The sequence below is a fragment of the Nematostella vectensis genome, chromosome 6 (assembly GCF_932526225.1).
Source record: "Nematostella vectensis chromosome 6, jaNemVect1.1, whole genome shotgun sequence".
Classification (NCBI taxonomy): Eukaryota; Metazoa; Cnidaria; class Anthozoa; order Actiniaria; family Edwardsiidae; genus Nematostella; species Nematostella vectensis.
Window position 1 is genome coordinate 4585558 of NC_064039.1, and position 27182 is coordinate 4612739.

At 42.9% G+C, this 27182-nt stretch overlaps 1 protein-coding gene across 6 annotated transcripts; it reads right to left on the reverse strand.

Moving 5' to 3' along the window:
• Window positions 1-313: 313 nt before the first annotated feature.
• Window positions 314-27134, reverse strand: LOC5521363 (AP-5 complex subunit beta-1). Of its 6 annotated transcripts, XM_048728555.1 has the most exons (34): window positions 26863-27133; window positions 26704-26769; window positions 24333-24361; window positions 23812-23890; window positions 18410-18454; window positions 18224-18286; window positions 17957-18031; window positions 17647-17724; window positions 17000-17061; window positions 16845-16899; window positions 16698-16751; window positions 15989-16123; window positions 15750-15788; window positions 15587-15661; window positions 13051-13191; window positions 12546-12642; window positions 12255-12314; window positions 11817-11970; window positions 11470-11559; window positions 11179-11314; window positions 10672-10807; window positions 9856-9903; window positions 9668-9726; window positions 9522-9582; window positions 9182-9257; window positions 8112-8185; window positions 7778-7860; window positions 7072-7159; window positions 6655-6705; window positions 6515-6578; window positions 2189-2300; window positions 1468-1541; window positions 1183-1295; window positions 314-618 (listed from the first exon to the last, which is right to left on the reverse strand). In XM_048728555.1, exons 1-34 carry the CDS (start codon window positions 26974-26976, stop codon window positions 461-463), a joined length of 2844 nt encoding a protein of 947 aa, XP_048584512.1. In that variant the 5' UTR covers window positions 26977-27133; the 3' UTR covers window positions 314-460. The 6 variants fall into 6 exon arrangements, 4 of the variants coding, with proteins under 4 accessions (XP_048584512.1, XP_048584513.1, XP_048584515.1 ...); XM_048728556.1 differs by lacking the exon at window positions 26704-26769 and having other exon boundaries at window positions 26826-26930; XR_007311838.1 differs by lacking the exons at window positions 314-618; window positions 2189-2300 and having other exon boundaries at window positions 1208-1295; window positions 26863-27134.
• Window positions 27135-27182: the final 48 nt, after the last annotated feature.

The window sequence follows — 27182 nt, forward strand, 5'->3', positions numbered from 1 at the left end:
GTAACACGAAAGGGAAAGTGACTGGTTTCTACCAGATTATTTCATCTGAAATCTCGCTGTGCATTTTAGCCAAGGATCGCTTGTACTTTTTTTTCTAGAGATGTTGGCTTGCTTGCATACTTTTTTTTTTTTTTTAGTCCAGGACCCGGCCTTGAATTACCGTGTTTTTATACATAGTTTATTTATCAAATTCAATGGAAAATATCATTATAGCTACTAAAATATGGTGGAAATAAATGCTGTTCATACTGATATTTTGCTAGAGGGATAAATTGGCGCTGACAGAGACTCGTTAGAAAAAAACAATCCCAACCAAAATCAAGCAATTTTTAATTCTATGCATCTCTAACTTTGGATGTTTACTTTCAAGATTCCGTGCAACCACGGATTTTCTAAGCAGTCTTGTACCCATGCCATTATCTGTTGGTTTTGTGAAAGGACAAAGAACTAAGGCTCTCGGCTACAGGTTTTCCAGCTCTCGTAAGTACGACTCTACAAGTCCCAGAATCCTCCAGTCGTCAGTTGCTATGGCTGCGGTAGCCTTTTGGTTTCTTATGGTGAACTTCATCAGTAAGTGCTGGCGAGGGGGGAGGAAGATACCAATCTTTATCTCTTCATCTGGAAACAACAAACACTTATAAAATGTAAGTAGAATTAAGTGCAAGCAGTAGGAGGGGGTTTAAACCCCCCTTTGGGCTGCCAGAAAGCCATATGTAACAAACAATTACCCCTCCCCCCTTTGTCACTGAGCACCCCCTTTAGCGAAAAGCTAGATCTGCCCCTGGTCAGTACATTTTTATACTGACAGCATACAATAAGAGCAAACGTTTGAAGAAAAGTTAGGAGTATTATGATATATACTTATACGTCATTAGTAATGATGGTCTGGTGATATAATGATGACGATAATATTGATTAGGTTACGGTGGATGATATAATGATCTATATATAATGATGATGAAAATGGTGGATTATGATTATGGCGGATGATCATTGGTGTTGATAATGGATGATAATTGGTGTTGACAATGGACGATAATTGGTGTTGATAATGGTTATGGCGGTGGATGATTATGCTGCTGCTGATACTGGATATTGTTAGTGACTTACAGTAACATAATCACCAATTATCATCCGATAGACTTTCCGGTCCAGTACCAGAGGGTCTGTGCCGTTCCTCACCTTGAATGTCGATTATGTAATTTTGCAGATTCTCCTGCACAATCCGCTGTCCTGACTGCCAATCAACTGAGAGACAGACAACTGACTCAGCTCCGTTATTAGACATCGCGCCTCTGCGAGAATAGAAAGACCAAACAACTATTATAATCAATTATATGAAAAACAATAATTATCTCAGTCAACGACACAATGACGAAATAAGTATCATAATGACAAATAAATGGTCTATGGCTTTTAGTGTTTCTGATTAGCAGTGAAAATATCAATGCAAAGATAAATACTAACACTTTTCTCTGCCGTAGAAGGACGCTCTCCCATAGATCTAAGAAGAGCTTTCTTTTCGTCTTAGCTACATCACCCTGGGCAGAGAAGTCCTTATCATACAAGCATCATCATGAAAGAATACATCAATTCAGCACTATAATAACACTCAATAGCTGTTAACAAACGTGTTTGCCAATGTAAAACAGTATTTATACAAACAAATCAAAGCTACTGATTTGGCAAAAAAAAAAACATGCAACTCAAATCGGACACGTTGACAAAGTCTGGGATGACAAAATTTTTCGAGTGTAGCAGTGTTTGCCACAGAATGGCCTTTAAGATGAGATGTTGTATAGCATTGTACGTCACTAAAAGGCTTCTTGCGTTACACATGTGGTGACTGACAGGAGTGCGTGACATCTCGTGACACAAACTGCAGTGGTAATGCGTGACATTACAGTGAGGACACTGAAAGCGGGCCATGCTGAACAACCTTGGCCAATCTGATTCGGCTTGGACACCGCAAACATTTTGAAAAAAATATGTCAGCCAATGAGAAACGCCGGACGTTGATCTTGTACGTGTAGTCGACCGTGGGAAAGCTGTTCGATCAGTCGTATTTTTAAACAACGTCCGGCGTTTCTCATTGGATGAACTTTGTTTTTCAGAATGTTTAAGATGTTCAACCGAATCTGGTTGTTTTTCAGCATGGCCCGCTTTCTGTGTCCTCACTGTAGCATACCTCTTGGAAACCGGTAGGCAGAGTGAGAGGAAGAAAAAGATCTGAGAACTTGATCTTTAGTTTTTGTAGGGTCATGGTGTGGGTTAGACCCGATTCGTCGTTAAATGTCGCCCTGGGACAAAGACCTGATCAGAAGTACTGACTAGAAACAGATTCGCAGCCAGGGTTGCGCGCAGAGGTTCTCACCCCTATGGTGGCCAAGGGCTGCCACTGAAAACAAATAGGCCCGTATACGTGCATGTAGCTACTGCAATAATTATTTACGGCAACTGTAATGCTTATCATACCTCTATAGGGTATTTTAGTATCATCGTACTATCAAAATTGTTAATCAACGGTATAAGACTGATACAAAAAAAAAACATTGAAAATTATTCCGAGGGGGATTTGAACTCTTGACCTCTCTCACACATGAGTCCGATGAGGTACTAAAATTAATTTTATAACTGCTTAAAGGGAATTTTATATATAAGGAATCGGATACGGGCAAAAATAACCGACTCGAAACGAGAGCGTGTTTACGTGAGCTCGATCGTGTGTTTCGGCACTAACTTAACGGTACATCGAGTTTATTTTTTGTTTAACAAATCCCAAAATCTTTTGATTATTTAGATATTTTTTTCTTTATAAGTTATTCTAAACTAGCGCTTCATAACGAACAAAGCCCGAAGTATATCCGAGCAAACCTTGCGAAAGCGGTCACTCACTGTGGTCACTCTTACACACTTTTTCTGCGTGATGACATAGTAGCTATTTCATTTTACTTTTACTTTTTTCCTCGTTTTACTTTCACTTTTAATTTTGTTTCACTTTTACTTTTTATTTTACTTTCGACTTTTATTTTCAATTTCACTTTGAATGTGACTTTTAATTTCGTTTTGATTTTTTCATTTAACTTTTACCTTTGATTTGATTTCACTTTGTAATTCTAAATTGAAATTGAATTCGGAAAAAAAAATTCACTCGGCCAGCTGCGCCAGCAAAAACTTTTGCGGCCACCATACACAGAGTGTAGATTTCTTCTTGAACTTTCTATAAACGCAAAGTAAGTTAGAAAAGGGAATTATATAGCTTTTATATCTCAAAATTTCTTTGCCTATCTGCGGTTATACACCTATTTCAAATAAGCAGAATATGTATCGTGCGGGCTTTCCCCAGGTAATCAAAGTTTTAACACGTGACACGGGAACTCTTGATTGGTGCATAACAAATCTACCTAATCAACTGGCGTCCCCGAACGACTTCCTAAGCTCGGGTCCAGCGACCATTTCTGTGTTTTGATAAGACCGCATATAGACTCAACCAAGGCCATAAAAAAGTCGGTCACAAAGCGCGACACTGGTTGCTTTTGATCGTTGGATCACAAGTTTTAGCTGGGACTATCTTTTCACGCTAGAATCTTGCCAGCAGAAGTGGGATTTCATCTATAAAACACTATCTGTCGCTATTAACACATTCCTTCCCTCTAAGGTGTGTCGTATCCATGGAAACGACAAGCCGTGGCTGGCCTCTGCCATCAAAGCTATGATTTCTAAGAGACAGAAATGCTTGTCGCTGTTCGGAAAAGATTCTCAGCAGTTTCGTTACTGGCGTAACGAAGTCCAAGTGCATATTAAGGACTGCAGACAAAGATTCTACAACGTCAAGGTCGCAACACTTAAACAGTCCAACCCTGGAAGGTGGTGGAGGGAGGTCCAGTCACTGTCAGGAATGTCTCAAAATGACAATCAATGGTTCAACCAGTTAATTGACGGGACTAACATTGTCACCATCCAACAGTTAAGTGAAAATATTAACACCTTTTTCACAGGGATTACGTCTGAGTTCGCCCCCTTGACTACTAACGACGTCGACGCGACATCTGTCACTGAGATTCCCGACGATCTATTTGTTACCCCGCGGGAAGCTACTGCAGCACTACGTTCCATCAAGCTAAGGAAGGCTCTCGGCCCGGACGGGATCCCCAACAAGGTGTGGTCCCTATTTGCTTTCGAACTTGCACCTGTTGTCGCCGAGTTGTATAACTCTTCCCTCCGTCAAGGTCGCATACCCTGGCTCTTGAAATGCGCAGCTGTCAACCCTATTCCTAAAGAGCGTCCTGCCTCAGTCATTGAAAACCATATTCGCCCAATCTCCTTGACTTGTCAAATAGCTAAAATATTGGAACGGTTTACCCTCGTGCGGCTCCTTCCGCGCATCCTAGCTAAACTGGATCCAAAGCAGTTTGCGGTCGGAGGAAAGTCCACATCACAAGCCTTCTGTTACATTTTACACCTTGTTCTTGACGTCCTTGACAAAGGAGACTGTGCGGCAAGATTGTTTTTTGCCGATAATCGCAAAAGGTTCGACTTAATTGACCATCACATCCTCTTGCGTAAATTAGGCGAATTCGATATCCACCAGTCTTTGCTTAGATGGGTGGCGGAATTCCTTCAAGGTAGATCTCAGTTCGTGAAAATCGAGTCAGCGGCTTCATCAACACTTGCGCTAAATGGAGGAATACCACAGGGTACCCGGCTCGGCCCAATCCTCTTTGCCGTGATGCTGAACGATCTCGTCACCTCCTGGGCACCTAGGGTAAAGTACGTGGATGATCTCACTGTCGTCGAGATTGTACCAAGAAACTCTCCTTCTGTATTAGATTATATTGTAAACGATATACACCAGTTTGCTATAAAGAACAACATGTGTTCAAATCCGTCCAAATGTAAGATCATGGACATTGATTTTTTGCAATACCGTGCTTGTACGTGGCGCCCAATCTATGTCGGAAGTACCACGCTAGAATGTGTCAAGTCGTTCAAACTTCTCGGTATCGACATCTCTAGCGACCTCACATGGGATGTCCACTGTGACCACGTTTGCAAAAAGTCAAATCGTAGGCTATATGCCCTGCGCTTACTTACAAAATGTGCGGCGTTAATACGATCAGTCATAGAGTACGGTGCCACGGTGTACGCTGGCCTGCCTGCGTTTCTTTCAGATGGTCTAGAGCGTATCCAGAAACGAGCGCTTAGAATAATCTTCCCATCCAATAGTTACAATGATGCCCTGGAGAAAGCCGGTCTTGTCTCGCTTAAAAATAGACGATTTATGCTTTGTCAACAATTCAGGAGTTCCCTGTGTAAGGAAAACCCTTTACATTGCCTAGCCACTAGTAGGTCGGCCAAGGGAGTCAACCAGTACAAGCTAAGAAGATCTGCTCCCATGAAACCGAAAATATGCAACACTAATCGCTTGTCAAATTTTGTTACTGTAAGTATCTTGATAATGTAATGTCGTAATGTTGTTATCGCTTAGCTTGTGTGTGCTAATTACCTGTAACTCAGTTTCTAACTGCGAGGGATATTTAATAAACAAATCTATCTATCTAACCCATGGTAGTTTATGGGTAACATAATGAAGCCCTGAACCCCTTGTTAACGCTCAGAGGTACATAAACAAAAATGCTGTTACAGGACGGGTTGGCATATTGTTTAGGTTTTAGTTACTTGGGTAGTATTTCATGTTCCTATCATGAAAAACGGAAGTTATTAAGTTTTGTTTATCTTTTAAGGGTAATTTAGATTTTGTTTACAATTGATGGTTTCCTTAGTCTAGATTTTAGCATGCCCGTGGACCCTCCGCTTCGATGACCTTTTGGTGCGTCTAAATCCAGGGAGTGTCCAGTTTCCCATACGTGGCAGAATCATGGTTTCTTCTTTTCGTTTTGGACATTTTATTTGGCAAGCTAATCTCTTTCCTTGAATTTTCTTCGAAACCACATGCCATTTTCACACCTTGGTTTAGACATCATTTATTTTTATGGTTATTTCATTTAAAGAAAAATGCTGTAGTCACGCGCTCTTTGAGCATGCGTGGTTAAGTTTTAAAAGTTGCTTAATCATAAGTGTTATCTAAGAGTTATCTTGACTTCATTGATTATTTTATAAATACACAGGGACGAGAGACTAACTCTGTGTTTTCCCACACCCTCACGCTTTTGGCTGATTGGTTCGTTTATCCAATTCTCCCCGTTCCCCTTAGAATTGTTTTACATTTATTTCCTCTCATGTGGGACCACCCCATGGGATGCTGTCTGGTCCAGCGTATAGAGAGCCTAGTGCTGTATTTTGTGTGGTTGTTGTTCTGCGGTTGCGACTGTAAACAATTAAAGCTTGAAAATACCAGCCTCGTCTTCGTCTTTAAAGATCCCGGCTAGTCCCCTGACAATGCTAAAGGTTTTCAAACTTGGTTTTGCTTTTATTTAAGTATAAATTGCTTATTCCGTTGATACCCATGAAGTTTATTTTCTACCTTTCGAAAAAAAACATTCTTGGTGCATACCTGACATTGTAGACGGCTGGTACAGGCTCCTCCGGGTGGAATTTGACCGTGATTTGATAGCACTCTAGAACAACAGACAAACATAATAAGTATTAAAGCAGTAAATAGCACAAACCCTAACCAGAAAGTGACATCCATACCTCCGCTAGGGCAGCTTGAAGTTGATGCAGACAAGCATGGTATAAGGATATCTGAAAATGTAACAGAAAAACAAAATTTCAAATAACCAATATGCTAATACGAGGATCACAACCCCGAGTGTCTGAGATCCAATCTTGTTTTTTATGCTATGTTGGGGCCCTATGAATGGAAAGACAAATTGTTTTAAAGAAATTTCGAAGTCATCTGAAACAAAGAATAATACGCCATTTACCAATGTCGCCTGAAAATATCACAATAGATTTCCCAAATCAGCCGATGGAAATGGATGTTTGTCTCACACTTTATATTTTGCTAGAATGACAAAATGGCGGTTGAGAGACCTTGTAAGCCATTTGAGAGGGCAGATGCATGGCTATCAGGTAGATGACGTCATCAAGGTAAGTATCTATGGTTACCTTTGATGGATTTGTACTTTCTATTTGTGCGGAGCCGTAGCACGAGGGCGAAAATCTCATTTGGAGTTGACTCTGTCCTTGAAGACGCCTAGGGAAGAAATTGGCATTCTACATTAACTAACTCGAAAACTACACAGAATCTGGAATAAGAAAGCTGAGAATATGGGAACAGAGATGTGCCGTTTGGGCCCATCTTTTTCTAACCTTATAGAGCCCAAATTTTCAAATGAATCACTCTCTCTGTGAAGCCCCACCCCCTCTGTAAAGCCCCACCCCATCTGTAAAGCCCCACCCTACCCCCTCTGTTAAACCCCACCCCTTTTCCCTTAGAAGCAGAAACATACAACGTACGTAACAAGAGTACAAGTGAATCTCGCTTGGATTAAATAGCATACACTAATTTGTAGTAACTGACAATTTTGTAGACAAAAATACATGGTATAAAAAACGGAAAAATGGAACGGGATTTTAAAGGTAGAACGCCGCGGATGTTTGATTTGCGCGCGCGCACACAAATCCATCGTCCCCTTCTGAGACAAAAAAAAAAAAGAAGAAATAAGCCACTGGGGCTTAGTTATTAGAGAACGAGTCCCGTCCTCTTCCTTTAGACAGAGTTCCTCAAAAGTATCATGGTGTATCTCCCTTTCTCTCTTATCGCCCTTCACTAGGAGTAGAGGAAGGTTCAAGAACAGGTTAGTGCACTTACGTCATAATGAACGTAGAACTGAATCGGGATCTCTGGTTTCCATGATTTGCCTTCCACCATATTGGTGTAAGCACCGAGAAGGCCTATGAAAAAAAGAGAGTGGACAAACAAGAACCAGAATCACCCAAATGCCGTCTCAGCAGAGTGAAGTCAACCTTTATGAATACATGTCCCTATCAAGTCAAATGATGAAAAACATGAGTCGATGCTACATCCCGTAAATCCTTGACTTGCGTTAGCATTGTTTAGATGTCTATGACGATGCGCTAAAAGATTTGGGTGCCGACAAGCTTGGTTCTAAATTTATGATTATTCAATGGATGGTGATGGTTACCGTATGGCTTAAGATCAAGTGAGGAAATCTCAACTTCGTCTTCGCAAACTTGGATATTTTGTTTCGCTTCAACACTGAAATAAATAGTACAGAGCTTTAAATACATTAAGGGCGATCAAATAAATTAGAGCAATCGAAAACGTGTTTACATGAGGTGGGTGCAAGCTTAAATGTCATCCAGGGGAGAGTGATTTGACCCGTCCCCCTTGGTAAAGTGATTTCATCAACCTCCACCTTGATATAATGATTTGACCCGTCCCCCTTGGTAAAGTGATTTCATCAACCTCCACCTTGATATAGTGATTTGACCCGTCCCCCTTGGTAAAGTGATTTCATCAACCTCCACCTTGATATAGTGATTTGACCCGTCCCCCTTGGTAAAGTGATTTCATCAACCTCCACCTTGATATAGTGATTTGACCCGTCCCCTTGGTAAAGTGATTTCATCAACCTCCACCTTGATATAGTGATTTGACCCGTCCCCCTTGGTAAAGTGATTTCATCAACCTCCACCTTGATATAGTGATTTGACCCGTCCCCTTGGTGAAGTGATTTCATCAACCTCCACCTTGATATAGTGATTTGACCCTACCCCCTTGGTAAAGTGATTTCATCAACCTCCACCTTGATATAGTGATTTGACCTGTCCCCCTTGGTAAAGTGATTTCATCAACCTCCACCTTGATATTGTGATTTGACCCGTCCCCCTTGGTAAAGTGATTTCATCAACCTCCACCTTGATATAGTGATTTGACCCGTCCCCCTTGTTAAAGTGATTTCATCAACCTCCACCTTGATATTGTGATTTGACCCGTCCCCCTTGGTAAAGTGATTTCATCAACCTCCACCTTGATATAGTGATTTGGCCCGTCTCCTTTGTACATTGATTTTACCCCTGCGCCTCGGTAGAATGACCCCTCTCTCTTGGTACAGTGGCTTGACCCACTCCCCTTTGTACAGTGATTGGGCCCCTCCCTCTTGGTGCAGTAGTTTGAACCCTCCCACTCGCTGCAGTAATTTAACACCCCCCCCCCATCCCCCCAACACCCCAGATTTGACTACATATTTACCGTGTAAGCTTGAGAAAGGGGACCTGGACATGCTGTACAGGGGGTGCAACTGGAAATGATGTTGACGTTATGTCTTCTAGAAACAATAATTGCACATGTTAGCCTCCCTTCACGGTAAATTCAACACAGGGACGTCTTGGAGGGGGCAAGGGAGGTTATGCGAACTAAAGGGGAACAGCAAAACAAATTGTAATGTAACACTGTAAAATTATAAAACTTTTGTTGTTAAGTAAGTCCTTCCACTTTTCCTTCGGGGTGCTACTGCTGTTTTTACATTAATTATTGTTGTGGTTGTTTATTTTATTTATTGCCACTTTAATAGTTTAGGGCGCCTTCTAACCTGCCATCACATGTGGTAGCGACTGCTTAGAATACATGTCTGACTGAAGTATCTTGGAAGCCTACAATTGAAAATGAAAAATATATCACATATATATATACGTTCCGATAGCCAGTAATTAGATATGGGTAAAGACCATAATTTACTTTTTCACTTGAAACATTTGTCAGTAGAGAGTAGTAGAAACGCGCCCTGTCACGAATATCTAAATCAAACATCAAGGAAATAGAACTTACTTCTAGCAGAGTGGAACAGTGGGTGTTCATGAATTTGATATACTTGATAATTCAGACTTGGTGGTTACTTTAAATTATGTTTTTTAAAAAAAGGATACCAATGTCTTGGAAGGTAGTAGCTATTTGCAGCAAGAGGTTTCCTAGATCTTGATGAAAAAAATATTTTTTTCCATAGTAGTGTTGTTGGTTCTGTGCAGTGATTGTCTTATGCTTATTATATATATATATATATATATATATATATATATATATACTTGAATCACTGGATTATATTGAAAAGCAAATCCAGTCATTCAAGTGTTTTTACATATTATAATGATTTTTCGAGAGATTAGTTTATAAGAGGACGCTGGCGTAACGTTTTTATGCCTTCTTTGCGACACACCCAGCAAGCATGCGCGAAGTCGAACCACAGGGAGCCCAAGCTTAAAGCTAGTGGTTTTTGGGTTTTGTGAGAAATTCCTAATAAAAACACACGAAACTTACCGAGCGATTAGAAGTGATCATTTTAATTACCTCGTTTCGTGTTTTTATATTAGGAATTACTCACAAAAACCACTAGCTGTGAGCTTGGGCTACCTGTGGTCGAACGTACACGCACTTGCATCAACTAGCCCGCGTATTTTTGCAAAATTAAAATTTACTGATTTATACCCACGACACCACGTCGCGTCATGTTCGGGACGGCATTTCATCTATACTCATGTCCTCTACAGGCAGAAATCTGCGTGCACGAGTCGAACGTGCCCGAACCGTCGCCCCGATCACAGTTGAGCACGATCGCCCTACTAAAAAAAAAAACACTACAGCCTTTTAAGACTGTTGAAACGTTAAAACCCTCCATTTAAACGCTAGATGAAAGCCAGTGTTAGCTCTAGGATCTTTTAATACACCAGCGAGCAGCAGTAACTGACCTCCAACCACCTCTCCAGTGTCATGATGCTGCAAGATGCTGTGACACACAGCCAAAACGCAATTCCCCTCGATCCAGTCCCCAATCTCTGCAATCTCGGAACTCTGTAGGATTTGCCTGAGGAACTGAATGGTGGACTGGAATAGATTTTAAAAAACAACAACAATATGAGCATTGATCCCATGAACGTTTGTATTGTGCATATAATTATTATTCACGGTTCACTTTGTTTTTGTTTTCATTGCAAGTACGTACAATGATATAACTAAAAAAAACTACAGACGAGTTGTAGAATAACTAGGTGGTCTGAGTGGGCGTGGTAGAATGAGGGAGATAAATCAACTCAAGTTTAAAATCGTATGTCAAAACGTACGTTTTACGCCTCTGTGAATAGTTTCTCTGATGTTTCAGGCGCTGCCCTTCGCCGGAGCAAAAGAAGTGTAAAACATACCATTTAACCCTTGTGTTGATTATTTCCCTCCTTCTAAACCATAGCGTGAGGTCATACCAGGGGTGAGATATACGTCTCTCTCATGGCTTGACCAAGCAGCTTGAGGTGATGCCCCAAGTTCGGCAAGATGACCGAGATGGGCTGACTGATGATATGCTGGCTCAGTGCTTGTAGAAGATCGATAGGAAAGCGGCTGTTACGGGGAGATAACGGGTACAGTACATGTGATTGACTAAAACCAAGTGAATTAGCGACTTAGTCACTACGAAATCGCGTGACTTTTTGCACGGCAATCCTGCGCGCGCTCCAGCCCGACGGCAAAATAATGCCTATTATTTGCATACGTACCTGTCAGGTGTTTCTATGGCAACCGAATCCAGAAAATCGACAACAAAGGGCATAAACTTGGGATGCTTAGTAACGACCAACAAAACAAGCCTAAGAAAATAATCAATACGAGAATTGAAATGTTATAGTCAAGTAATACGACGACTCAAGTCACTAATCTACACCTGGGGAAGGTGAAAAAGCATTGAAATGTTATCAAGTAATACAATGATTTGCGTCCCTAATCTACACCTGGGGAAATTGAAAAAAAAAAGACACGTGCAGAGTTGTACCCACCCTGTACGGTACTATTGATATAAAAAAAAATAATTCACTTTCTCTTTTCTTTATTTTTTTTTCTACATTACCTGTAGATTTCCTGGGCAAGAGCTGTATCGGCATGGTGTTGATAGTACAAGAAAACAACTCTGAATAATGCACGGACTGCCTTTCCATTAAGGCCAAGCATTACATGTTTCTTGAGCAGCGCTAGACAGTTCATCAGGATGAAGGTTGCTTTATCTAAACACACATCATCCTTAAAAACATATGTACGGCGGGAAATAGTACTATGGGAAGTTTAGGGCTTTCTAGGAGCAAATAGATTAAGTACAGCATCCTGTATTTCTAAGGGCAGTTTGGGAGTTTCTTGGGTCAAATAAGAGTTAAGAATATAGCGGCATTATCTACAAAGATTTTTACAAAGCAACAACATAGCCTTAGTGATGCAATTACACTACAAAACAATTTTAGGCTGTTCAGGGCATTACAGGAGCAAAAAGGCTAACAGTCAGTTACTGTCATACCTTGAACTTCAGACGGCCAAATACACAGGGACAGTAGCTTCAGTTTCGTCTGGATGATTTCTGTCAAAGAAGGGGGAATATTGATAATTCCAAGTTTCACTAGAAAGGGACCGCGGAAAACATTTTAAAGTGGTAGGGCTAAAAATTTGACCAAGATAAACAGTATATATATGAAGCCCTAAAAAAAGTCTGGAGCCCTGAGAAAAATCAACCCAAGCCAAAAATGGGTAAGGATATAGCACTACCAGCCCCTCCCTCTCCAATTAAATTAGAATATCGACACCACCTTACCGACACTGTCAAATGGTAATGGGTAAAAATAGCCAAATTGGGAGTCCTCAAGAAATAGAGAAGTCTGGGGTTCCACAGGAGCATGACCAGTTTTACACTAAAAATAAAAGGGAAGATAAAATGACATGTCAAGATAAACTACAAACAAGCTTTAGAATAACTAGGTGGTCTGCGTAGGTGTGGTGGAATCATGGGAAACTTATCAACACAAGGTTAAAATGTACAGGATACGTAGGGGAGTACATAGCGATGCGAGTGAATGTATTTGCTACTGAAATAAACACTCCACTTTTTGGATCCAGTGTCGTTAAGGATTAAGCAGTGGAACTAAGGCCCTGACAGCAGTGTGTATTCTTACAGCAGGCCAATTACTCTTAAACATCTAGTAATTTTAGTCAAAGGTATATCAATTTCCACACTTTTCTTATACATTTTTAGTTTGTGCGATTGATAAAGCTCAGTAGTTAAGGTAAACGGCCAAGCCCATGTGGTATTCCCCCCATACCTCTTCAGGAAAGTGCATAAGCCACTCATATGATAGAAGTCGCTGGCCTGTGGTCAAGGTTGGTTGGCTAGATCGTACCAGTAGCCTTTGTAGTAGCAGTAACTCGTCATTTTGTTGGAACATGTCATTGGAAAATTTAAGCTACGAAAAAACAGGGAAGAAACTGTCAAACGCATAAAATATCTTTGAATGGTGGTGATTATCATGAGAAAAAGAGAAACGGTAAAATTTATGGTGATACTACTGTGAAGGGTAAATGCACTGTAATGGAACAGGGGTGGATCCAGACTGATTCAACTGATTCCAGGGAATCACTCAAAATCTCAAAAAAATGGTTTTTTTTTGTAGATTTGAATTTTATAACGTTCAATAAAAATAAACATCTACTGTTGTCTGTTATTTAAACACTATTAGACCTGCTTCCTGGGTTGTTTCGCTGTTATTTTTAGCCTATGTTATTTCCTTTAGCGCTTGGACAGCATTTCCGGTCCCCCCACGGGAAATATTGCTCCTGATGGTGAGTGATATTATCACTTAATTATATTATATTATAAGTGATATTATCACTTATTATCATTTAAAATCTAGTTTGGGGGAGGGGACCCATTTAGAAATTTTGCGCGTGTATAAAAATTATGTGCGTGTTCTGGAACTACTCAAGCTCTCCACCGATTGGCTACGGTCCACGCGGAATCACTCAAGCTCTGTTTTGATTGGTTGCTATAACGTGTGAATCACTTTGGAATCAGTTGACAATAAAATCCCGATTCTACCCCTGAGAAAGTAGGCCTTTGCTTGCATCTCTCGAACCGAAATCTTGAAAAGCGAAGCATGGCTTCACAAAATGCAGACGTTTCTCGTGGAGAGCCTGTCTGCCGAAAGAAAGAGTGTTATCCTTTTGATTATGGTGTAGAATTTGATCGAATTCAGATCCCGAGAAGTTGGAATTAATGATGAAAGTGTGGCGACCGGACGATAGCTCTTCCGATCGTAAGTGAAACACAAAGCAAAACCCCCGGACAGTGTATTCTGTTACGTGATTACTTTACTGATTGTTCTTAGCGCTATATTTAGATGATTGACAACTCAATGATACTGTATCATATTACCTACTCCCATGTAGATCTGACCTCTCTCTTTGTGAATAAACTATTGAACACAACACGTAACATATTCTTAGTATAGTAAATGGCATTTCTGTTTGCCTTGTGTTTTATTTGGGAAGATTTTCGGCTGTTATTTCAGTAAGGTAAATAGGCCAGTAAAATTACCTCTTGTACTTTCAACATTAGCGTAAGATACCACACGAGCAAAATTGACCAGTACACGAATTTCGGTGCCTCTAATGGATAAATCTAGGAGAAACATGCAAAGAGGAGAAGTGCCAATAGATCAGCAACTAGATGGGATAATGCACCGTAAAATTGCTTAAAATTGAGAGGTCATGGAGTCAATTATTGATACGATTTGCTGTCTGTATGGCAGACAGTCACTCAGGTTTAAATGGTCATAAGTTTAATACAGCACCCGTGAAACTTAACCTTGAATTTATTATCTGACAAATCCCTGAAATGCCAAATGCATTCTTAAAAATTCTGCAGATTGCATGTTTCAAACACGTTATTTCATAAATTTCCTGTTGGGCATGCCCCTATACCCCCCCCCCCCTTGATTGTTCCGTGACCATTTGGAATCAGTCAACGTTAGGCCTGGATCCATCCCTGTGGAATGAGTTTAAGTCAAAGCTAAATGTGTTTACTATGATGTATTGTAACTGTATTGTAAGTGAATGGTAGAATAGATATAAAATAAAAGAGTATAACTTCTTTCTAGCACAAGTAAGAGATAGAGAAGCAGCAAAGGTTTAAGGCAAGAGTTTTCTTATTCATTATTTATGCGTAATAAATTTGTCAGGTTTAGGGACATAAAGTGGCGACTTGAGATCTCAGCTCATGCACAAATATTGATTTACAAAACAGGCCCGTACCCAGGAGGGGGGGGGGGGTGCGAACGCACCCCCCTACCCCCACAACAACCGAAAGTCCACTTTCGGTTCTCAATAGCCGTGCTATTGAGAACTATAAAGCATAAGCAGGATCATATCAACATAAGCTAGATAATAAGCTATGTCATTAATTTATAACTCAGACTTTATTTGTAGCCAAATCCGACAATAAACGTCCCGTGGAGATACTGCAAGGCATAAAAGATACTGATATACTGAAAGGCATAAAAAAAATCTCTTTTTGTTCTTTTGGGTGTGGTCAGATTTTTATAAAAAAAACTCACGCCCTCCCCCCACCCCTCCCCCAGAAAAATTAGGTCTTAGGTCACTTTTTCTGATTCCGCACGCCCCCAAGAAAAATCCAGGGTACAGGCCTGCAAAAACTGGTGCTTATACATATACGCAAGGGAACACTGATATTGGACGACTGAATAGGGTGTGCACATTCCTACAACAGAACAAAGCTTTTTGCCGAACAACTGAGGCTGTGACAGTATCTGTACACGGGATAAATCAATAGTTGCACGGTACCTTCATAAGCAGAAGCATATGGAAAACCTTGAGATCAGATGTGGATACCCAGTGGATAAACTGAGACTTGAAAGTCTAACAACAACAGCGTGAAATTTCTATGAGATACTGAACATACAGGCAGATACTCATACAAAGTTCTTTTATATATCTTTGCACTTACTATTGGAGAAAGGTTTGCTAGCTTGACACATTGCATCAGCTGAAAACACAAAGAATTCACTTTTATCCTTCTTAATGCATAGTTAGTAAAAACAGTGTGTTTACAAGATTTGTTCCTACAGAGCTTTACCAAAAAATATAATATCAAGTATGGGTGAGGGTAAACTAAAAGCTAATTCCAAGAAACCTCGGCCTTTCTTTTTAAAAGGTACAGCAAATCCCTTTCATTGTGTTGCTTACCTCGGTCATAGCAAAACAGAGCCCATTAGTGTTGAGCAGATGTGCATTCTCTATTAGAAATGAAATAGCCCTCTTCAACTCGCGCATATCCACACTGAGCGGTATTGTCATGGCTGGTAGGCCACAGGGCGGAGACTAGAAAGTGCAAATTTAGATATTTAGGACTACTGTAAAAGGTTTTAAAGACCTTTGTGGGGAAGAAGGCAAGTTGAGATCTCAGATCCATCCTTAGGCCCATGTGGCCTGATTTTTTTCTGGGAATCATAACCCACGATTTCAGACTTTCAAAATTCAAGGACATTTTCAAGGACTTCCCTCGCAAATGTATAATAATAATGTTACAATACATCTTAACTCACTCACGCACAAACTCACGCATGCACAGACGCATGCACCCACCCACCTACCCAATCATTCACTCACACTCACTCGCTTACTCATTCACATACTCACACACTCACTCATTCGATCACTCAAAATCTCATTAACTTTTCATCTGGATGTTATTTTGCATGATTTATAATTACTTTGGTGGGTTGTATTCGAATTTTATGACTTTCAAGGCCTGGAAAAGGATTGGAACTCTCCCTACAAAAAAAGCAATCTAAAGTCACTCATTTCCCATTCAAGCTTGACATAATACCTCCCTTAACCACAGATGTTATGTGAAACTCTCTGTTGCTCCCAAATACATTTCATCAATACTCACATGCAGATGTACTGGAAAGGTATTTTCTGATAGTTGCGACGAGATGTACAGAGGCTGAAAAGAGGGTTTACTCTTGTTAGATTTTATTTCCAATCATCTTTGAGTTAAAATTATATTTTGTACCAAACAAGTCCATTAATGCTTTACCTTTAGTGGTTCTGTGCGACTAGTCAGCAATGCATTAATGCAGTTTGCTTCCAAGCTATTTAAAGACAAATCACCATCATCATCATGATCATAATCATCATTGTCATCATTATCATCTCATTATGTAAATAAAGATATAGACTGACTATGCATACCCATTCTCTGAGTTCCTGGCTAGATTTTCTATGGCATGACGCAACACAGTAACAAATAAGACCTGAAAAAATGAGCCTGTTGACACATTATCCATACTATGTGTTGCAATAATATGTTATGAGGCCTATGAAAATAGTGCGCTAAAACTAAGCCTGTATAGTATATAATGGTAGCTATGTCACTTCCCTCTGCTTTATGGAGAAGAACTCAATTTACATCCTCAACCATAGAATACATTGCTGGGGCTTTTTATATACTCAATACAAAAACAATAATTAACAATAACCAAGTGTCAAAGTTCATTTTACCACTTAGCCTTATGATCAATGGGGTGTCATGTGAAGGGCATGAAATTTCACTGTTTACCAAGGAGTTTTTCCCAGAGAGGGGAATAATATGTTCCTTAACCAGGAAATATAAACAACGGAAGTCAAATGACCACAAAAACATCATGTTATTGCACCAGGCAAACATCATGCGTGCACGTTTCCAAGAAAAAATTATTTTCATTCAGTGACAGTTCCAGAAGCAAATCAGCAGTCTCAGGGTCTACCTTCCTTCGTCTCAATCAATAAATGTTAATTGTTTTATCACAGGGTGTTTTATTCACTTGATATCAATACAATAACAACAGGGATATGCTCACCAAATAACTTTGAAATATTGAGCTGTTCTCAGCGGCACACTTATCATAAAGGTGATCCAATTTTGATTGAAACAGACCCTAGAACCAGGACATAAGAAAAGGAGTTAAAGATACGCTAGGTTGAAATAAAATCAGGTTATATATTTCATGCAGGTAGTTATGGGAGAGAGGCATAATTTTACAGAGGATGGTCTTGGCCCCATTGTTCATTTTTTTAAGGCAACATGTGAGAAATACAGTAATCATGACACAAGTAATTATCGCACATGAGTACCATCTACTGCATTCACCTGTTAGTTAGCATACTTACTGGGTAGGCAAGCTCTAATTCCCAAAGACATTCACAAGCGGCTTTTCTCATGAGGAGGTTACTCAAATTACTTGTCTAAAATAAAATAAAAAAATAATAAAATCTGGAAGAAAATGCAGGAAAATAAGACAAAATCAAAAACAAAAATGCAGAATCACATGACCCACAAATTGCATGAAAACTAACAACATTCCAAGGTCAGAAAACAGACACACCATACAATTTAGGGATGAAATGAGCTCTATTTAAATTAGTAAAAAAACTTACCCTAGAATCTATAACATCTGTAAGTACAGCAACAAAGTCAACAAACACTTCATGATGCTTTGTCTGGAAAAGTACAGTGAACAGTGATGATAAATATATATTAAATGTTAAATTATATAATATATATGAACACATCATACAGTTATGCAATCATAATACAATTATTAATATGTTCAAATAGCTTACCAGTAAATCAGAGGTGATAAGAATACTTGTCCCAGTGACTAAGATCTGTGGATAACAACATCTCTAATTAGATGGCCTAATGTATCTAAATGTTCAAGAAATTAGCAAAATTTAAAGTTGGGTGTAAGGGGAGGGGGGATTCTCTCCAAGGCTGTAAGGGGGGGTTCTCTCACAATCTTGGTACTGGGATGATTGTCAGAGAAATTTAAAAAAATACTGTTCTTAAATGAATATGTAATGGATTTACAATTTCCTTACTCTGATAAAAATATTGATTACAATAACAACAACAACAACATTGACAATGTCTATTACAATTACTATTACAATGTTGATAATAAAAATTATTTTCTTGTATGTAATGCTGTTTCCTGAGGGAGTCAGGTGTCTTTAAAGTATTTGGCTAAGAAGCCTGACCCCATCCCCCTGGGTAGTGGTACCTGACCCCATCCCCCTGGGTAGTGGTACCTGACCCCATCCCCTGGGTAGCGGTACCTGACCCCATCCCCCTGGGTAGTGGTACCTGACCCCATCCCCCTGGGTAGCGGTACCTGACTCCATTCCCCTGGGTAGTGGTACCTGACTCCATCCCCCTGGGTAGTAGTACCTGACCCCACCCCAAAGGATAGTGGTACCTGACCCCATCCCCCTGGGTAGTGATACCTGACCCCATCCCCCTGGGTAGTAGTACCTGACTCCATCCCCCTGGGTAGCAGTACCTGACCCCATCCCCCTGGGTAGTGGTACCTGACCCCATCCCAAAGGATAGTGGTACCTGACTCCATCCCCCTGGGTAGTGGTACCTGACTCCATCCCCCTGGGTAGCGGTACCTGACCCCATCCCAAAGGATAGCGGTACCTGACCCTTGGGTAGTGGAAACTTGACCCATCCCCCTGCATACCCCCTGGGTAGAGGTACCTGACCCCATCCCCCTGGGTAGTGGTACCTGACTCCATCCCCCTGGGTAGTAGTACCTGACCCCACCCCAAAGGATAGTGGTACCTGACCCCATCCCCCTGGGTAGTGGTACCTGACCCCATCCCCTGGGTAGAGGTACCTGACCCCATCCCCCTGGGTAGTGGTACCTGACCCCATCCCCCTGGGTAGTGGTACCTGACCCCATCCCCCTGGGTAGCGGTACCTGACTCCATCCCCCTGGGTAGCGGTACCTGACTCCATTCCCCTGGGTAGTAGTACCTGACCCCATCCCCCTGGGTAGTGGTACCTGACCCCATCCCAAAGGATAGCGGTACCTGACCCCATCCCCCTGGGTAGCGGTACCTGACCCCATCCCCCTGGGTAGTGGTACCTGACCCCATCCCCCTGGGTAGTGGTACCTGACCCCATCCCCCTGGGTAGCGGTACCTGACTCCATTCCCCTGGGTAGTGGTACCTGACTCTATCCCCCTGGGTAGTAGTACCTGACCCCATCCCCCTGGGTAGTGGTACCTGACCCCATCCCCTGGGTAGAGGTACCTGACCCCATCCCCCTGGGTAGTGGTACCTGACACCATCCCCTTGGGTAGTATTACCTGACCCCACCCCAAAGGATAGCGGTACCTGACCCCATCCTCCTGGGAAGTGGTACCTGACCCCATCCCCTGGGTAGTGGTACCTGAGCCCATCCCCCTGGGTAGTGGTACCTGACCCCATCACCCTGGGTAGAGGTACCTGACTCCATTCCCCTGGGTAGTGGTACCTGACTCCATCCCCCTGGGTAGTAGTACCTGACCCCACCCCAAAGGATAGTGGTACCTGACCCCATCCCCCTGGGTAGTGATACCTGACCCCATCCCCCTGGGTAGTGGTACCTGACTCCATCCCCCTGGGTAGCAGTACCTGACTCCATCCCCCTGGGTAGTGGTACCTGATTCCATCCCCCTGGGTAGTGGTACCTGACCCCATCCCAAAGGATAGCGGTACCTGACCCCATCCCCCTGGGTAGTGGTACCTGACCCCATCCCCCTGGGTAGTGGTACCTGACTCCATCCCCCTGGGTAGTAGAACCTGACCCCACCCCAATAGATAGCGGTACCTGACCCCATCCCAAAGAATAGCAGTACCTGACCCCATCCCCCTGGGTAGTGGTACCTGACCCCATCCAAAAGGATAGCGGTACCTGACCCAATCCCAAAGGATAGCGGTACCTGACCCCATCCCCCTGGGTAGTGGTACCTGACCCCATGCCCCTGGGTAGCGATACCTGACCCCATCCCCCTGGGTAGTGGTACCTGACCCCATCCCCCTGGGTAGTGGTACCTGACCCCATCCCAAAGGATAGCGGTACCTGACCCCATCCCCCTGGGTAGCGGTGCCTGACCCCAACCCCCTGGGTAGTGGTACCTGACCCCATCCCCCTGGGTAGTGGTACCTGACCCCATCCCAAAGAATAGCGGTACCTGACCCCATCCCCCTGGGTAGTGGTACCTGACCCCATCCCAAATAATAGCGGTACCTGACCCAATCCCAAAGGATAGCGGTACCTGACCCCATCCCCCTGGGTAGCGGTGCCTGACCCCATGCCCCTGGGTAGCGATACCTGACCCCATCCCCCTGGGTAGTGGTACCTGACCCCATCCCCCTGGGTAGTGGTACCTGACCCCATCCCAAAGGATAGCGGGACCTGACCCCATCCCCCTGGGTAGCGGTGCCTGACCCCATCCCCCTGGGTAGTGGTACCTGACCCCATCCCCCTGGGTAGTGGTACCTGACCCCACCCCAAAGGATAGCGGTACCTGAGCCCATCCCCCTGGGTAGTGGTACCTGACCCCACCCCCCTGGGTAGTGGTACCTGACCCCACCCCAAAGGATAGCGGTACCTGACCCCATTCCCCTGGGTAGTGGTACCTGACCCCATCCCAAAGGATAGCGGTACCTGACCCCATCCCCCTGGGTAGTGGTACCTGACCCCATCCCCCTGGGTAGTGGTACCTGACTCCATCCCCCTGGGTAGTAGTACCTGACCCCACCCCAAAGGATAGCGGTACCTGACCCCATCCCAAAGAATAGCGGTACCTGACCCCATCCCCCTGGGTAGTGGTACCTAACCCCATCCCAAAGGATAGCGGTACCTGACTCCATCCCCCTGGGTAGTGGTACCTGACTCCATCCCCCTGGGTAGTGGTACCTGACCCCACCCCAAAGGATAGCGGTACCTGACCCCATTCCCCTGGGTAGTGGTACCTGACTCCATTCCCCTGGGTAGTAGTACCTGACCCCACCCCAAAGGATAGTGGTACCTGACCCCATCCCCCTGGGTAGTGATACCTGACCCCATCCCCCTGGGTAGTAGTACCTGACTCCATCCCCCTGGGTAGCAGTACCTGACCCCATCCCAAAGGATAGTGGTACCTGACTCCATCCCCCTGGGTAGTGGTACCTGACTCCATCCCCCTGGGTAGCGGTACCTGACCCCATCCCAAAGGATAGCGGTACCTGACCCTTGGGTAGTGGAAACTTGACCCATCCCCCTGCATACTCCCTGGGTAGAGGTACCTGACCCCATCCCCCTGGGTAGTGGTACCTGACTCCACCCCCCTGGGTAGTAGTACCTGACCCCATCCCAAATAATAGCGGTACCTGACCCAATCCCAAAGGATAGCGGTACCTGACCCCATCCCCCTGGGTAGCGGTGCCTGACCCCATGCCCCTGGGTAGCGATACCTGACCCCATCCCCCTGGGTAGTGGTACCTGACCCCATCCCCCTGGGTAGTGGTACCTGACCCCATCCCAAAGGATAGCGGGACCTGACCCCATCCCCCTGGGTAGCGGTGCCTGACCCCATCCCCCTGGGTAGTGGTACCTGACCCCATCCCCCTGGGTAGTGGTACCTGACCCCACCCCAAAGGATAGCGGTACCTGAGCCCATCCCCCTGGGTAGTGGTACCTGACCCCACCCCCCTGGGTAGTGGTACCTGACCCCACCCCAAAGGATAGCGGTACCTGACCCCATTCCCCTGGGTAGTGGTACCTGACCCCATCCCAAAGGATAGCGGTACCTGACCCCATCCCCCTGGGTAGTGGTACCTGACCCCATCCCCCTGGGTAGTGGTACCTGACTCCATCCCCCTGGGTAGTAGTACCTGACCCCACCCCAAAGGATAGCGGTACCTGACCCCATCCCAAAGAATAGCGGTACCTGACCCCATCCCCCTGGGTAGTGGTACCTAACCCCATCCCAAAGGATAGCGGTACCTGACTCTATCCCCCTGGGTAGTGGTACCTGACTCCATCCCCCTGGGTAGTGGTACCTGACCCCACCCCAAAGGATAGCGGTACCTGACCCCATTCCACTGGGTAGTGGTACCTGACTCCATTCCCCTGGGTAGTAGTACCTGACCCCACCCCAAAGGATAGTGGTACCTGACCCCATCCCCCTGGGTAGTGATACCTGACCCCATCCCCCTGGGTAGTAGTACCTGACTCCATCCCCCTGGGTAGCAGTACCTGACCCCATCCCAAAGGATAGTGGTACCTGACTCCATCCCCCTGGGTAGTGGTACCTGACTCCATCCCCCTGGGTAGCGGTACCTGACCCCATCCCAAAGGATAGCGGTACCTGACCCTTGGGTAGTGGAAACTTGACCCATCCCCCTGCATACCCCCTGGGTAGAGGTACCTGACCCCATCCCCCTGGGTAGTGGTACCTGACTCCACCCCCCTGGGTAGTAGTACCTGACCCCACCCCAAAGGATAGTGGTACCTGACCCCATCCCCCTGGGTAGTGGTACCTGACCCCATCCCCTGGGTAGAGGTACCTGACCCCATCCCCCTGGGTAGTGGTACCTGACCCCATCCCCCTGGGTAGAGGTACCTGACCCCATCCCCCTGGGTAGTGGTACCTGACCCCATCCCCCTGGGTAGTGGTACCTGACCCCACCCCAAAGGATAGCGGTACCTGACCCCATCCCCCTGGGTAGTGGTACCTGACCCCACCCCCCTGGGTAGTGGTACCTGACCCCACCCCAAAGGATAGCGGTACCTGACCCCATCCCCCTGGGTAGTGGTATCTGACCCCATCCCCCTGGGTAGTGGTACCTGACCCCATCCCAAAGGATAACGGTACCTGACTCCATCCCCCTGGGTAGTGGTACCTGACTCCATCCCCCTGGGTAGCGGTACCTGACCCCATCCCAAAGGATAGCGGTACCTGACCCTTGGGTAGTGGAAACTTGACCCATCCCCCTGCATACCCCCTGGGTAGAGGTACCTGACCCCATCCCCCTGGGTAGTGGTACCTGACCCCATCCTCCTGGGTAGAGGTACCTGACCCCATCCCCCTGGGTAGAGGTAAATGACCTCATCCCCCAGGGTAGTGAGCTTTCTCATAAGAACACTTTATTTATACAATATTCCTTTATACTCATTTCTTTTGCTCTGTAAACAAACTATAAACAATACCTGACTTAGGTAGAGATTGGATGGATGACCTGTCGGATGAAGGAACATGTCCTTCAAAGAACCAACCGCACACTCAACACTGAAAGAAGACATATACCATTAACGAAGACGACAACTTTATGTTATTAGTTTGCTCAACAAAAACAACAATAAACACAGTGGTTGAAACTAATATCAATATCATGTTATTCTTTATTGTTGTATTATTGTTGCCAATATCATATTTATCACAATCAATAACAACATCATTATCAACAAAAATAACAACAAAATCATTATCATCATTAGCGCTATTATTTTATTATCAACAATAAAATTGAAAGCAACAACAGCATTATTACAATATTATTACAATAATAATAATAATAATAATAATAATAATAATAATAATAATAATAATAATAATAATAATAATAATAATAATAACAATAATAATAATAATAATAATAATAATAATAATAATAATTATAATAATAATAATAATAAGCATAATCTCTGTAATCAGAATGTATTATTTTTACCTTGTAGCATCAGGTAATAAGCTTGAATGCTAAAGATAAACACAGAAACAAAGATTATAACCACCAGGTGCTGCACTCTAGTCTATACCTATCCACGACTCTAATATTGCTTATAAAAGATTTTGTACAGTCCACATATATTTCCCCTTGATTTATATAGAAACCGATTGACAAATTGGGATACAAGAACAGGGCGACTTTTCTCAGGAGCATGTGCTTTGACTGGCCACTTGTAGCATGGGCTTAAAATAACGCGCCATTGTAGTTCATTATTCACTATTGACGGGGAATTACTGAAGCATTTCTGTATACATTCCAAATCTTGCTATCAAAATGAAATTTTTCTTAAAAAGCTTAATTTCTCAATGAATTTTACCCTGATTGCAACTAAATTTACCTGGAAATGTCAAGAGTTGCAATTAAACTAAACTATACTGTACTATGACAGTTTAAACAATCAAATTGCTTAAATTTTGTAATATGGCCATTTCAAAGAACATTTGGATATTTCCTCTAAAATCTGCAAGATATCCAATTTTGTTGTGAATCCTATAGTCAAATTCGTACATGTGCTCGAATTCTTACATGAGCTCTCATTGGTCAAAACATAATGAGATTTTTTTGTGGAATTCAATAAAAGCACAGGTGTATCGCGAAATTTTCCGATCACGAATCATATCTTTTAAACTTAAGCTTAGCTGAGAAAATCAATGTTCTCATCAAACTAGTTTTGGTATGAATGAATGGACTTGTTTAGGAAAAAACGTAAAAATCCTGAGCCTCTGTACCACAACCGGTTTCTCGCTGCTACAGTGAGCAGCGGTCTGTTTCTGGAACTCACTTCAACTCCTCCCCAATGGGCATTGCTGTCAACCTCCATGTTTACTATCAATCTGGAGGAAGTCATGATTCTCTCTAAATTTGAACGGACATGAGTTTCAAGTGAAAACTCTTTTCTGTTTTGATCTGCCAATTTTCCCATCTCAGTTAAGAACATATAATCCTTATAGATTTGGTAGGCGATTACTTCTTAGAGCGTTTGCGCTCAATCTGATAGATATCCAGCTATTAAATGTACCATCGAGAATAAAGATGCCGCCATGAAACCGTTGACTCTTTTTCTTGAGAACAAAACAGATTCAACTTCCTGAATGTGATAGATTGCATGTAAAAACACTGCTCGCCTCTTATTGGCTGGTAAAATAACAACTACGAAATTGCTTCTTTGCCAACTAAAAATAGCACATAAAAATCTTTTCAACCATAAAAAGAATTTGACCATAGGATTCAAGATGCGCGACTCGTGAGAAATCGTTTTTTGCATGAAATTTACCATGGAATTCCCTCATCGATGATCAATTTCTCTATAATATGCTTTTAAAGGATGTATGCAGTATACATATCAGTTTAAATGTTACAAGGGAAGAACCTGTGGTACACGCTCTGTGTATTGTGGAAACCAATAAAACGCAATAGATTACTGTGATTTAATTCATTGCAAAACACAGTGAATCAAAATTCATTTATAAATATTATCAAAATCAATTCCTACAAATTCCGATCTTTTTCATAAATTCACTAGCCAGTCACAAATTTTATGAAAAAAATGTCATAATGTACAATACAGTATACTATATACAACCCAGGAAATAAGTGAAGGAAAGGAAGTCAGTGGAGAAATTTGCGGTAATTGTCAAAATATCATGAATTCTAAGGTTGGAAAATCTGGGTTATGGTCATTCCTTTTCTACTCACACATAAATTATCAATTAGACTTCCAACACAAAAAAAGCATTTGAATTATAAACCTGTGCTTAATATATAGAGGGCCATTAGACAAGATTAAGAAGACAGTGCTAAATAACGTATGTGCATGCGTGTGTTCTGGCGAAAACAAACAAAATCTCAGTGTTGAATCGTTCGAGTAAAGGTACAAAAGGCTGACTTCGGTCCCTGTTTTGACTTACTGTACAGCATTAAAACCATACTGTACAAAAGATGACAGATTTGTTTGATAATGAGGGAGTCCTAAAGAAAATTATAGCCTAAGGTTTGGTCTAGTTTTCTTAGCATTCACCAAAATGTGACAGTTCGCCGGTAAAACGCCGCCATTTCAAAACAAAAAGGCTGGTTTAACCGCGCGGTACTGGAACTAGTCTTGCATTTTTCAGCACTGTCGATTAAGAGATAGACAGACCTCTCTAAACAATTGTATACCCCACCATAACTGTTTTTTATTAGAATTTTCTTGATCTTAGCAGGATCAGAGATAGACCTCCTTGATTTCCCCCCAATATCCATCAGATGCAGAGTGACCAGCCCCCTAGGCCTCTACTCCCCCCCCCCCCCCCCCCCCCCCACCACCACTCACCATTTCCTGTACAGCTACCAACAACTGTAGCTTGATTTGCTCTTGGATATTTTCCTGACATAGTGCCTATGAGTACATTTAACCCAAATGTGAATAGCAGGTCCAAGCATTGATTTATATACCTCAAGTACAGCTTAATAAAGGTGTACATCCTCCTACCGATAAGATGTCCAGGAGGAAGTTTTCTGCCCCAGAGACTTCGGCCAGAAAATCAGAAGGTGCATGACGAAATGCAGTTAACCGGGAAATCCATAAGTCTCCAGAATTCGACATTGCTAACTGTATCAATGAGCAATTCAGCTATAAAGCTATAGCTTTACAATAAAACTACATTTTGAACTGCATCAATGGGCAATTTTGGCACAAATCCGTTTCTCTTCCTTTTCGTCGGCCATATTGAAATTTACGACTGTGCGGGGGAATAGGTCGAGTCACGGGAACGTCACGCACAAGTCACGCAAATTATTGAACAAATTATC